Source organism: Mus caroli, chromosome 2 (genome assembly GCF_900094665.2).
Source record: "Mus caroli chromosome 2, CAROLI_EIJ_v1.1, whole genome shotgun sequence".
Taxonomy (NCBI): domain Eukaryota; kingdom Metazoa; phylum Chordata; class Mammalia; order Rodentia; family Muridae; genus Mus; species Mus caroli.
The window spans coordinates 119437358-119449162 of record NC_034571.1 but is presented as its reverse complement, the minus strand read 5'-3'; the positions used below and the strand labels follow the sequence as shown (position 1 = coordinate 119449162).

The 11805-nt window shown below is 42.6% G+C and overlaps 1 protein-coding gene across 1 annotated transcript in view; it reads right to left on the bottom strand.

Moving 5' to 3' along the window:
• Usp8 (ubiquitin specific peptidase 8) overlaps positions 1-11805 on the bottom strand; it is a 52400-nt gene that overhangs the window by 2543 nt on the left and 38052 nt on the right. Inside the window, exons 12-17 of the mRNA XM_021185785.2 lie at positions 9341-9421; positions 8483-8745; positions 5797-6009; positions 4501-4711; positions 1884-2120; positions 856-998 (exon numbers count right to left, since the gene is read on the bottom strand). Of these exons, the coding sequence (XP_021041444.1) occupies positions 856-998; positions 1884-2120; positions 4501-4711; positions 5797-6009; positions 8483-8745; positions 9341-9421 (1148 nt within the window). The remainder of the gene's footprint in view (positions 1-855; positions 999-1883; positions 2121-4500; positions 4712-5796; positions 6010-8482; positions 8746-9340; positions 9422-11805) is intronic.

Here is an 11805-nt window from a genome sequence, read left to right as displayed (position 1 = left end):
TGGTTGTGAGCCACCATGTGGTTGCTGGGATTTGAACTCTGGACCTTTGGAAGAGCAGTCGGGTGCTCTTACCCACTGAGCCATCTCACCAGCCCCCGAAAGCTGACTTCTAAGAGCTGTCCTCTGACTGTCACACACGAGCTAAGGCACAATGCTCTAAACTCATACTTTTTTAAAAAGCATGACTTAACATTTTAACTTTCTTGACACCAGGTCTCATGAAGCCCAGGCTGGCCTTATATTCTTGGTCATTCTGCTTCCATTTTCAATAGCTTGAAATTATAGGTGTGTGCCCACCATGTTACACATAATTAAATTAATTTTGCTATAATTTGAGTGTTAGTTAAAAAACAACTGTATCATTTATGTGCACGCATATCTGTGCTCCACGTGTATGCCTGCTGGTCACAGATGACAGAGGAGGACACTAGATCTGCTGGAAATGGAATCAGAGGCAGTTGTGACCTGCCATGTGGGTATTAGGAATAGAATCTGGGTCCTCTGCAAGAGTCAGTTCTCTTAACCTCTGAATCATCTCTCCAGCAACTGAATGTTAATTTGTATCTACTCATTTGTGTTAGAATTACACTGTAACATTTTCCACTTGATGTCATTTAAACTTTTGTTTCTGAAATGCCATTATTTCCATTAGTTTTTTGTTCCATTTATTGTGTAAGGAAACAGAATCGCATAGAATGCACATAAAGTAACAGTATAGTTATTCCACTGTCATGTCTGCCTTACTTATTTGCTGGAGAACATTCCTTAGGTTTCCTTTAAGAGACAGTATGTGCAAATTATGTAGCCATGGCAATTCCTCCATCAAATGCTACTGCACAGGCAGAGAGACCTTACCGTTTCAGGTGTACTAACAGCACAGGAGGTAATTTCCAGATTTCTATTTTCTTTAGAGAATCCCGCCGAGCTCGGCAATGGCTGCAGTAAAATCTGTTGTTATCTGTAAGCTTTTCTTCTTTGGAAAATAATCTAAGGCAGTCCTGGTGGGAAAAAAAAAAGCACAAATACTCAGTGATTCACTTCCTGATGGAGTGCCTTAAAGAGGCGCTCTTCTGTAGGAATGCTGCAGCGCTTATTGGGGCACCTCAGTAAGGTGGGTAAGTGTCTGCTGTAAGAAGGGACACAAATAGTGTGTTGCAAGGTGCGGTGAGGAATGGGGTAGGTATGCAGAAGCTCAGGGCAGCACACACAAGATCTCTGTCCTGAGTCTGGTGGATTACGGTGGACTTCCTGGAAGAAGTAAAAACTGAAGGTATCAACATAAGCTATTCTATTAGTTACACTGCTGTTGTGTGGAAATCAACATGTCTGATCCCAAGTAAGTGCATAGAAAAAATACATCTGCGCTAACATCAAATACAACTTCCTAAGTTAGCTTTCAAAACGTCTCTAAAATACAAGCGTTTCAGTTTGGCTGTGTGGTGAAAGGCTTGTCCACCATGCACAACGCTCTGGGTTCAGCCCTCCCAAGCAGCTTCTAGTTGCACCCAGTGACATATGCCTATCCTCCCAGCACTGTGGGTCACGACTAGTCTGAGCTACATAGCAAGAACCATTTAAAACTCAAGGGCTAGCAATGGGCTGGAGAGATGGCTCAGCAGTTAAGAGCGCTTGCTCTTACTGAGCACTTGGGTTCAATTCCTAGCACCCACATGGCGGTTTGCACCTACCAACTCTAGTTTCAGAGAATCTGATACCTTCTTCTGGCTTCTGTAGGTACTGCATGCAGTTGGTGCACAGACATGCTGGCAAAACACACAAAATAGCAACAAAACCCTACTAGGGCTAGGAGGGTAGCTCACTGATTTTCCTGTCAGGATGAGGCACACAAAGCATTTTAGTAACACGCTTTCTCTTAGACGTACCTGTAGAGTACATTTACTTGTGGATGCTAGCGGCAAAGACAAGTACATGAAGGCCTCGAAGGTGCGTGACCTCCTGCGGCAGGTGAGGCACTGCACCGTGGACTTGAACTGGCCCTGGAACAGGGCCACGATGATGGACTCGTTGAGCTGCTTGTGCTTCTGCCAGGCGTGCTCGGCCGCCTGCAGGTCATCCAGGTGCTCGTTGTTCTCTTCCTTGTGCCTCTTCCGATTGTCAGCCTGGGGGAGGACAGGTGAGTGCTGCTAGTGTCTCAGGGTGTGCTGTCCACAGGTAGATGTGAAACTCAAGGAACAACACTAAACATCGTACACATTTAGCCGCACTGAGGAGCTCTGATCTTGTCATTTACAAAAAAATTAATTCTACCCCAAACCCACTTTACTGAAAGGACATGGCTTGAACTTCTTCCCTCGCCCCCTTCTCATTTTGTTTGGCCAGTGTCTCATTATGTAGCCCTAGCTGTCCTAGAACTCATTATGCAGTCAGGCTGGCTTTGAACTCAGAGATCCACCTGCTTCTGCCTCCCAAATGCTGAGATTAAAAGCATAGGTCACCATGCTGGGTCTTTATAACACCTTCTGGACATATTTTTATTTAAAGTGTGTAAGACTGTAAAGTGTAGACAACCCTGAGTAGTTTGTGGACTGACCCTGAGTCACAGAGACTCAGCTCTTGTTTTAAGAGTGAAGCTGCTTTTGCAGTGTGGGTGTTGACCGTAGAGACGCTAACTGGCCAAGGCACTGAGAACAAATGACTGCTGAATGCCCAGCCATAGATGGAACATACCCGTCACCCCCTAAGGCTCACAGAGGAAGAGTGGAAGGAGGAGGAGGGGGAGAGGTGTACATGGCACAACTTCAAACTCACATCAGCTGTGATTACACATACCAGACATGGAAGGGAGGGGTGTTCATGGTCCCCACACCTCCTCTGAGGATTGACACAGTTAATGTTTCTTCAGTGACATGCCACTGAAACGGTGCACATGTTCCAGTAACCAAAGCTCCATCATGGTTCTGTGAGTATCATTAACTCACTGAATTACAAGAAAAAAAAAAGTATGAAGGAGGAAGGGGAACTAGCCAGAGTAGGGGGAGGGCAAGGAGAGTAGGGGGGTAGGCAGGCTTAAAGCATATTAGGTACATGTGAACATGTCACAAGTATACATTACTGTATCATAGTATATGTATATTATCATTACATTATACATTATGTATATTATAACACACATTAAACATAATATATATTCTGTATATAAAGTATACATAATTATGTTTTAAATCCATGCCATTTTTTTAAAAAGTTGTCACGTTTGGCTTAAAACCATTTTTTTAACTTTTATATTGAGTGTGTATATGTGAATGATATGTGTAAAGGCAGTGTCAAGATGCACGAGGAGCTCAGAGGACAGCTCTGTGCAGCTGGTTCTCCTTGCCTCCTTTACTCGTGTTCTGAGGGTCAAAATCAGGCCATCAGGCTTGGCCTTGCAGGTGCTTTTACAATAGTGAGGCATCTTGATAGTCTCAAAAGCATGGCATTAAGAAGAACACATGTCATGTAAGGAGGAATTAGGGTTAAAATCCAGTGTGTGTGTGTGTGTGTGTGTGTGTGTGTGTGTGTGTGTGTGTGGTGTCTATACACACCCCTTGAGAAAAATCTCCTTATGTAGCCCAGGATGTTCCTGAATTAACAATCTCCCTGCCTCAGTCTCCTGAGTACTGTGACCTTAGGTGTGAGCCACCATAACAGCTTGAATTTTTATACTTATGTTCAGCTGAGAAGCATGACCTTAAAGGCTTTCTGAAGCAGCAAAAAGGAAGCTATATCCAGATGGAGGTGGTCCTTACGTAAAGATACTGCTTTAATAAGAGACATATATATGCATGCACCACTTGCTTACACGGAGTGATTCTTATTTTGGAAGATAAGTCTTAGAACATTTGAGTATAACACACACACACACACACCACAAATATGCAATAATATATAAGTAACAAGGATGTTCAGACAATAATTAATAAAACCATGACTTTGTTTTCATAAACATGAGAGTCACAAGAACACTTCCAATAGCTATTTTACCATTTGTTAATTGCGCAGTACTTCCTATTAGTACTTGAGTAAATAACCACACACTACTTTTCAAGTCCACTGTGCACACTCCTAGTCTGAGAATCTAAAACATGGCATGCTGCCACAAGTGGAAAACTGTACTCCATGAGAAAAAAACTCAGTAAAAAACAATTATTCAAAAATATTGTAAAAAAAAAAAACCCTCTCTTCAGGACATGCATATTTGGAAAATAAAAATAAACTTTATGTTGAGTCTAAGATTCCAGTCCCAACATGTCTCATTCTATTTAATAAATGTAAACATTCAGTTTTGTTCTGGGGAGCTTACCAGACTCCACACAGCACACACATACATTCACACTCAGCATCCAGAACACACACACACACACACACACACACACACACACACACACGCACGCACGCGCGCGGCACGGCACAGTCCATACTCAGTACAGACACTAGTGAACAAGCATTTAAACTGCTGTGAAGAGGAAGCAAGCGAAGCTGAGGAGACCCCACTCTTACCTTATTCAGATCCTCGTGCAGGCCATCCATGAGGAACAGAAGCAGCTCTTGTGAATCCTGTTGGCTGGATCCTGCAAACTGGTCATTAATCTTACCAATGGTGACTTTAAAGTCCTTTGGACTGATGTATCTATACTGTCCTGTCCACAGTGCTTTCATGATTATACCAAACTCTTCTGCCACTTCACCTTTATGCCCCAACAAATTTGACCTGTGCACGTAAAGTTATGGAAAATAAAGGAAAAAAATTAAGTTATAGTGGGGTCTTGATGTCAGCACAAAAGCACACACGTAGCACACACAGGAATCACTCACCTGCAGGCTTGAACCAAACACATCTGAACCTGACTTTGCTGTGGTCCTCCAACTCATTTTCTTATCCTGGCTGCAAGCCCTGCTCCTCACGTACATCAACAGGCTGCAGTCAAAGATGGAAGCTGTAACCCTGACACTGTGTCTGCCATCTTCTTCGTCCTTTATGACCAGAGCTGGGATAACTACCCCGTATTCTTACAGATAAAGATCATTTCTCTTTTACTAATTTGACTCCTCTGAGGCTCAGTGGCAACTGAATACGTCCCTCCAAAATGTAGGTACTGCACATAGCCTAGGAGTAGGTCCTTAAGGGGCTGAAGAGACGGCTGCCTCCACGCTACTTAAGAGGGATTGTTTCTCCTGGAGAATACCTGGGTTTGATTCCTAGCAACCAGATGTTGGCTCACAGCTGTCCATAGCTCCAGTTCTGGGGATCTGAGACTCTTTCTGGATGCCTCATGCTGCTATACTTACACATGCACATACTCTTAAAGATACAATGAAAAAACAAAAAATGAAAATGACCTGAAGAGGCCATGCCTGCTGAAAAGGGCACAATGAGGGGCTCACCCTGGGCCCCTGGGCCTCCTGCTGTTTGCTGGGAGAGCACAGGACCCTGATGAGATACTGACATGCTCATCCTGAACCCTGTCTCTACACCGATGGGAAAGCAAGCTCAGCAGGTAAAGCACTCATGTGTGAGCTGAGGACATGATGTAATCCTGGAGTCTACCCTGGAGAGAGCCAGTTCCTGCAAGCTGTCCTCTGACCTTCACGCTTGTGTGTGTGCTCTAGTTTGTACATAGCCACACTCAAGATACACACATTTTTAAAAAGTCAAAACTCTTTTATATAAACAAATAAACAAAAATGATTACCTAGTGTGGCATGTTGTAACTATACAAAACGCGAGTACTGCATCCAGGCACTACAGTTAAATATCCTCTCATGAGTGTACTGCAGAATGAACTGTTCCTTTACCTGTTGATATCATCCTGGTAGCAGTTTCGGTTGAAATAATCTGCCAGATGTGGAGCATTACACAGGCACTGCAATATTGAGTTCATGTAACAAGTATTTCCCAGATTACGAAGTCCAGTAAGAGCTGGTCCTGATCCTCCAAATACAGGATTGAGGTTCCGAATCTGAGAAGCAGAAAGCCTCGAGATCTCAGCTTTAGGGTAACATAGCGGCCTGAGAAAGAAAGAACAAGATGCCTTATGCAGAGCATCTCAAGCTGGGTCCACATGAAGATGGCAGACAGCTGGAGCAGCTATACCAGATAAAATCCTGCCCATAATCCACAGGCTAAACTGCTGAGTTCCCTAAGACATCTAGCAATTAGGCTAACTGACTATGTTCCAGGACCCTCCCATGAATGCACGCCTACCACTTCTCCTGAGTTCTTGGTTCTAGAGGTGGCCTGAGACCAGTCCTCTAGCTTCCTCTTGTCTAGACAGACTCGGCTACTGCCCAATGGGAAAAAGCTCTTTCAATCTTCTCCAAGTGACCCAGAGACATTAGCATCATGAAATACTCTAACTCAACTGGAATGTTAGAGAATTAAATAGTATAAAATCATGTATAATTATAAATTATACATTAATTCTAGAAGGATATTATGTAGTGTTTTCAGATATGTAGATTCCAGCTGTTAAATAGCAAACTGTATTTAAGTGGCATTGGGTAAGCAGAAAGAACCCATCGGTCAGGAAAAAAGAAACTATGGAAACAAGGTGGGGAGAGATGCAGACCACGGGACATGGGAAGATTCCTGAGGCAGAAGGAATGGTCAGAAGGCTGGGTGTTAGGGGCGGGGTGGGGAGGGGAGGACATTGTCTTAACTGAGTGTGTGCACACATTTTTCTTGTAACTATTTCCTCAATACTATATTTGCACAGTATTTACACTATAGTAGGTATTAGATATTTAAAAAATAAAGAGGCAGATATTTATGCTCTTGTAAATAAATTATACATAAATAAAAGTATATACTAACCACAGACAGGTCTCAAAAGAGGCAAAGGTTAGCCGGGCGTAGTGGCGCATGCCTTTAATCCCAGCACTCAGAAGGCAGAGGGAGGCGGATTTCTGAGTTTGAGGCCAGCCTGGTCTACAAAGTGAGTTCCAGGACAGCCAGGGCTATACAGAGAAACCCTGTCTCGAAAAAAAAAAAAAAAAATTAAAGCCATGCTGGACACCATGGAGGTATCTGCTGGGCACTTCTGACTAAAGGTGCCCTGACTGGTGGACACTCCTTCATCTTCCTGATCCCTACCTATGAAGGGGAGGATGGGAAGCAGCAAAGAACCCCAGTTTTCTCTACATGCTCTTTCTGTTCATGTACTCTTTATAAAAGATACAGGCGCGATTTATGAGACAGCTTCAAAACACTGCCGAATTAATGAACTGTAGTAAAGTAATATTTGAATATTACTAATTCCAAAAACTCTTTCAAATAGGTCTCTCCCTGGTAAGGTGAATTCTTAGGAAGGTAACCAATGACTTCCTTGGGATGTGTTGGAAAAGATAAATCAAAAATCCTTAGTAATTAACAAATAATATATAATACATGAAAAAAACCCATCACATTTATGTATACTCCAAGCTTCAATATCCAAGACCCCTGCAGTAGATCAAATGCTATGGTGTCTGCATTAATTTGTGCACCCCTTCCTGTTTCCTTTAAACCACTTCTGACTGTTCATTAATACCTGATACAATCTAAATAGCTATTGTGCTGGGTTAAAAGGAATGGCAAGGACAGACACCTCTTTGTGTTCAGTACTTCTATAACTCCTCCCACCCCAGTATTTTTGATCCCGTATTGGTTAGGATCTCATGTAGGCCCAGGCTGGCTGAGGGTAATGTTGAACTTCTAACTCTTCTGTCTCCACTTCCCGAGTGGTGCTCACCATTACTAGTTTATATGTGGTGTTGGGATCACACCCACACTTTAGGCATTTAAGCAAGCATTCTGCTGAGTTACACCCCAGCCCAGACGTCATGGACATGGAAGGCCAGTTGCATTTCCACCCCCGGCCCCAGAAGTGCCCAGTTCCTCTATCAGTTAGGGGCAGAAATATAAGAAAATGATGTGCTACTTTGGGAAACTTAAACCCACTGATCACCTGATGAGCAGAAACAGGAAGAGGAAAGGAGACATATGGTGCCTACATTTTTATAGATAGGAGACTATGCTCCTGTATGACTGGGTGAGAGAAACAAAGGCTAGAAACTGAGTATAATAACACTGCCAACTCAGCCATCTTATTAATTGTCATCTTGGGTGGTCAGACAGCTCAGTAAATAAAGGCACTCTCTCCCAAGCCTGATACCTGAGTCCAGTCCTCAGGACCCACATAGTAGATGAGAGTACTGTAATGTGCAAGTACACACACACACACACACACACACACACGCACTCTCTTTCCCTAATAAAATTAAAAGTTACAAAATAAATTAGGATCTATGAAAGATGAGTGAGGCCTTGGGCATGGTACTGGGAAAGCGCTATAACAATGTATGCAACACTGTCCTATCTCTATCACTACCAAATACACTGATTCAACTCTCACGCATCCTCCAAGGCTATACCTTTATGGGGTGACACTCAGACAGGTTGAAGCGATGCCGCTGCTTCAGTTCTAGAACTGGGAGCACTTACTTGTTCTCCCGGTTGACCATCGGGGTCACTGCTGGCCTCCTCTTCTCCTCCTCCTGCAGGGCCTGAGTGATGTCTGGCGAGGAGTAGGAGCGCTTCAGTTTGGATGGCTCCTTGTCCCGCTCGGCAGGGACCTGGGGCTTGACTTTGTGAGTGGGCGGGGTGGAAGGAGGTGCAGACGCAGGAGCCATTTCAGGTGGATACATGTGAACTGTGTTTGTGGGGGAATGGTAGTAACGAAAGGTCCCGGTGATTGGATCAAGAAACTTGGGAAAGGAGAATAAACAAAAAGGTAAAAAGAATATAAGCACAGAAGTGATTGAAGTGTCATCCCACCACAATATTTACTTCTGGGTTAAAACACGTGTGTGCTAAAAGATTAAAGCTAGGGCCTTGAATTTGCTAAGCACAAACTTTATATTCTGCAGGCCCTAAAATAACTTAAATAAAATTAATAATCATTTTTCAAACCTTCAAAGAAATTTAGGCTTGCCTTAATGGAATATGCAATTTCAAAATTATATTGCCAGGGTGCTCATATGCTAGTCAGCGTGTAAGGCTGAGTACCAGATCTCACTCTGCAGAAATCAGGGTTTATGTTCTCTATAACAAAGTGGATGGACAATAAGAAAATGCCTTTTTAGTAGCACCAGGAAGTGGTGGCACACGCCTTTAATCCCAGCACTCGGGAGGCAGAGGCAGACGGATTTCTGAGTTCGAGGCCAGCCTCGTCTACAGAGTGAGTTCCAGGATAGCCAAGGCTACACAGAGAAATTCCGTCTTGAAAAACCAAACCAAACCAAACCAAACCACACACCAAAATACAGTAGCGTGCATTTAATGTAGAACCCTAGTGTTTACCTTGGCCCAGCCCAAAGGCAGTCCCGGCACAATTCTCCCCATTTCTTCACTTCGTGCTCTCGTCAAAGGTTCTCGCTGAGCCTAGTTTAAAAAACAATAATCTGATTTTCCACTTAAAAATTTCCATTCATGAGCTTAAATTACTTAAACAGAAAAAAAAAAGTTTCTTGACCACCCTTCATATTTTTAAAGGCAGCATCAAAGATGAAGGCAGTTTTGTGTTTCTCAAAGTCTACTATATCAAGGGTTAAAGGAATGTGAAATAAAGGAGGAAATGTAATAACATTTTTAGAACTTTCCAAAGGAAGCCGAGAGGCCACTGGGAAGAGAGACTATGACTGAAGCTGCTAGCTGGGAGAAAAAAAGGGTGGGTAATTATTCTTAGTTAATTATCACGCTGCACAGAGTCTGGAGACACTCAAAGGTTACACTCTTCGGAGAATTCACTGAGAGCTGTGTGACTCTTAACAGCAATTCCTAAAACTTTAACAATGCAGTTACTTCCGCAGTGACTGTGTTTGCAACACTGGAGATGAGTGCACAGAGGTCTGGTGGTGAGTGGCAGAGGCTCTCCATGGTGGCTGGTGAGAGAAGGAGCCACACAGGCCTGTCAGGTGATTATCTCCTAGCCACCTAGTCCTCCTACCACAGCTGCTTCTGTATCCACTTACAAAGATCATGTAGTGTGCTCTGTGGAAATGCAGGGCAGCATGCTGAAGCATGGGTCTCTACACTGACTACAGATGCTTCTAGCTTTACAGAGATTTTTGTTTGTAACACTTTCTTAACTAAATGAAAGACACTTCTCATCATGGTGAAAATATTTATAAATCTTACTTCAAATAAGGGACTTAGCCAGAATATTATAAATTCATACGGCTCAGTCAAAATTGCCAGTCATTAAGTTGGCTACGGTTTTGTCAAAGACAGGTAAGACGGTGTGACAGTGACTACCTATAACCTCAGCTTTTGCAATGTAGAGGCAAAAAGGTCATGAGTTCAAGGTTAGTCTGAGCTCTATGAGACCATCTCAGAAAACAAAGCAAAGATAAACATAAGAGACGTCAATGTCATTGGGGAAATGTACATCACGGTAACGTTTTGGCTGGGATGCAGATATATGCTGACAGGTGTAAAGTGGGAAATGTTTTGGGAAGTGTCTTTGTTGTTGGTTTTTGTTTTAAAGTTTCTTTCCTTGTTGTTGTTGTTCTGTTTTTCCGTTCGTTTGTTTTTGAAGAGGGTAGCTCTGGCTATCCTACAATTTGCTCTGTAGACCAGGCTGGCCTGAAACTCACAGAGATCTGCCTGCCTCTGCCTTTTGAGTACTGGGATTAAAGGTGTGCGCCACCATGTCAGGCTCTTTCAAAGTTTTTTTGGTTTATTTGTTTTTCAGTTTTTAAGTTTATTAACAAAATGGGTTGAAAAGAATTCCAGTCCTAAGTACTCACTCAAAAGTAAAGACACAAATGTCCACAGTAGCAGTATTCAAAATAATTCCCAAGAAGACATGCAATATCTAAGTAATCCAAATTGACATGTGCACATGTGCAGAGACTATAATAATTAACTACATGAAGAAACAAGCTACCAATACATGGTAGCTCTGAAATAAATATAGAAAACTATGCTAGGTAAGGGGTTGGAGACCCGGCTTAGTGGATAAGAGCACTGGCTGCTCTTCTAGAGGGCATGGGTTTGATTCCCAAGAGATGTGCTCTTCTGCCCTCTTTAGGGGCACTGACATACATTCAGGCAAAATATCCATACACATTTAAACAAAACAACAACAACAACAACAACAACAACAAACCTAGACCAGTAGTTCTCAATCTGTGGGTTGAATCTGGGGGTTGAATATCAAATATCCTATATATTAGATATTTGCATTAAGATCCATGACAGTAGCGAATTACACTTAAGTACTAATGAAACAATCTGATCATTGGGGGTCACCACAACATGAGGAACTGTATTAAAGGGTCACAGCATTAAGAAGGCTGAGAGCCACTGTGCCAGATGAAAGCAGTCAGCTGCTAAAGACTGAGAAAAGACAGTCAATGGAGACAGCAGGTTTTGGTCTGAGGCTTTAGGAGGGGTATAGGACAGGACTATACACAGGTAGAGTGATTCTTTGGTGTTGTGAAAATGTTTTATGATTGGATTATGTTAACAATTTCATGTACTATGTTAATTTTTCTTATGTATGTGGTTTTTTGGTTTGTTTGTTTGTTTATACAGGGTCTTTCTATGTGGTCGTGGCTGTCCTGGAGCTCTCTATGACAACTAACCTGGCCTCAAACTCACAAGAAATTGCCTGCCTCCACCTCCACCTCCCCAGTGCTAGGAGTAAAGGCATGAGCCACCATTCCCTGACAGTCTGTAAATTCTTTTTTTTTAATAGGTTAAAATTAAATTTTTAAAAAAATTTTTTTTTTATTATGTATTTTCCTCAATTACATTTCCAA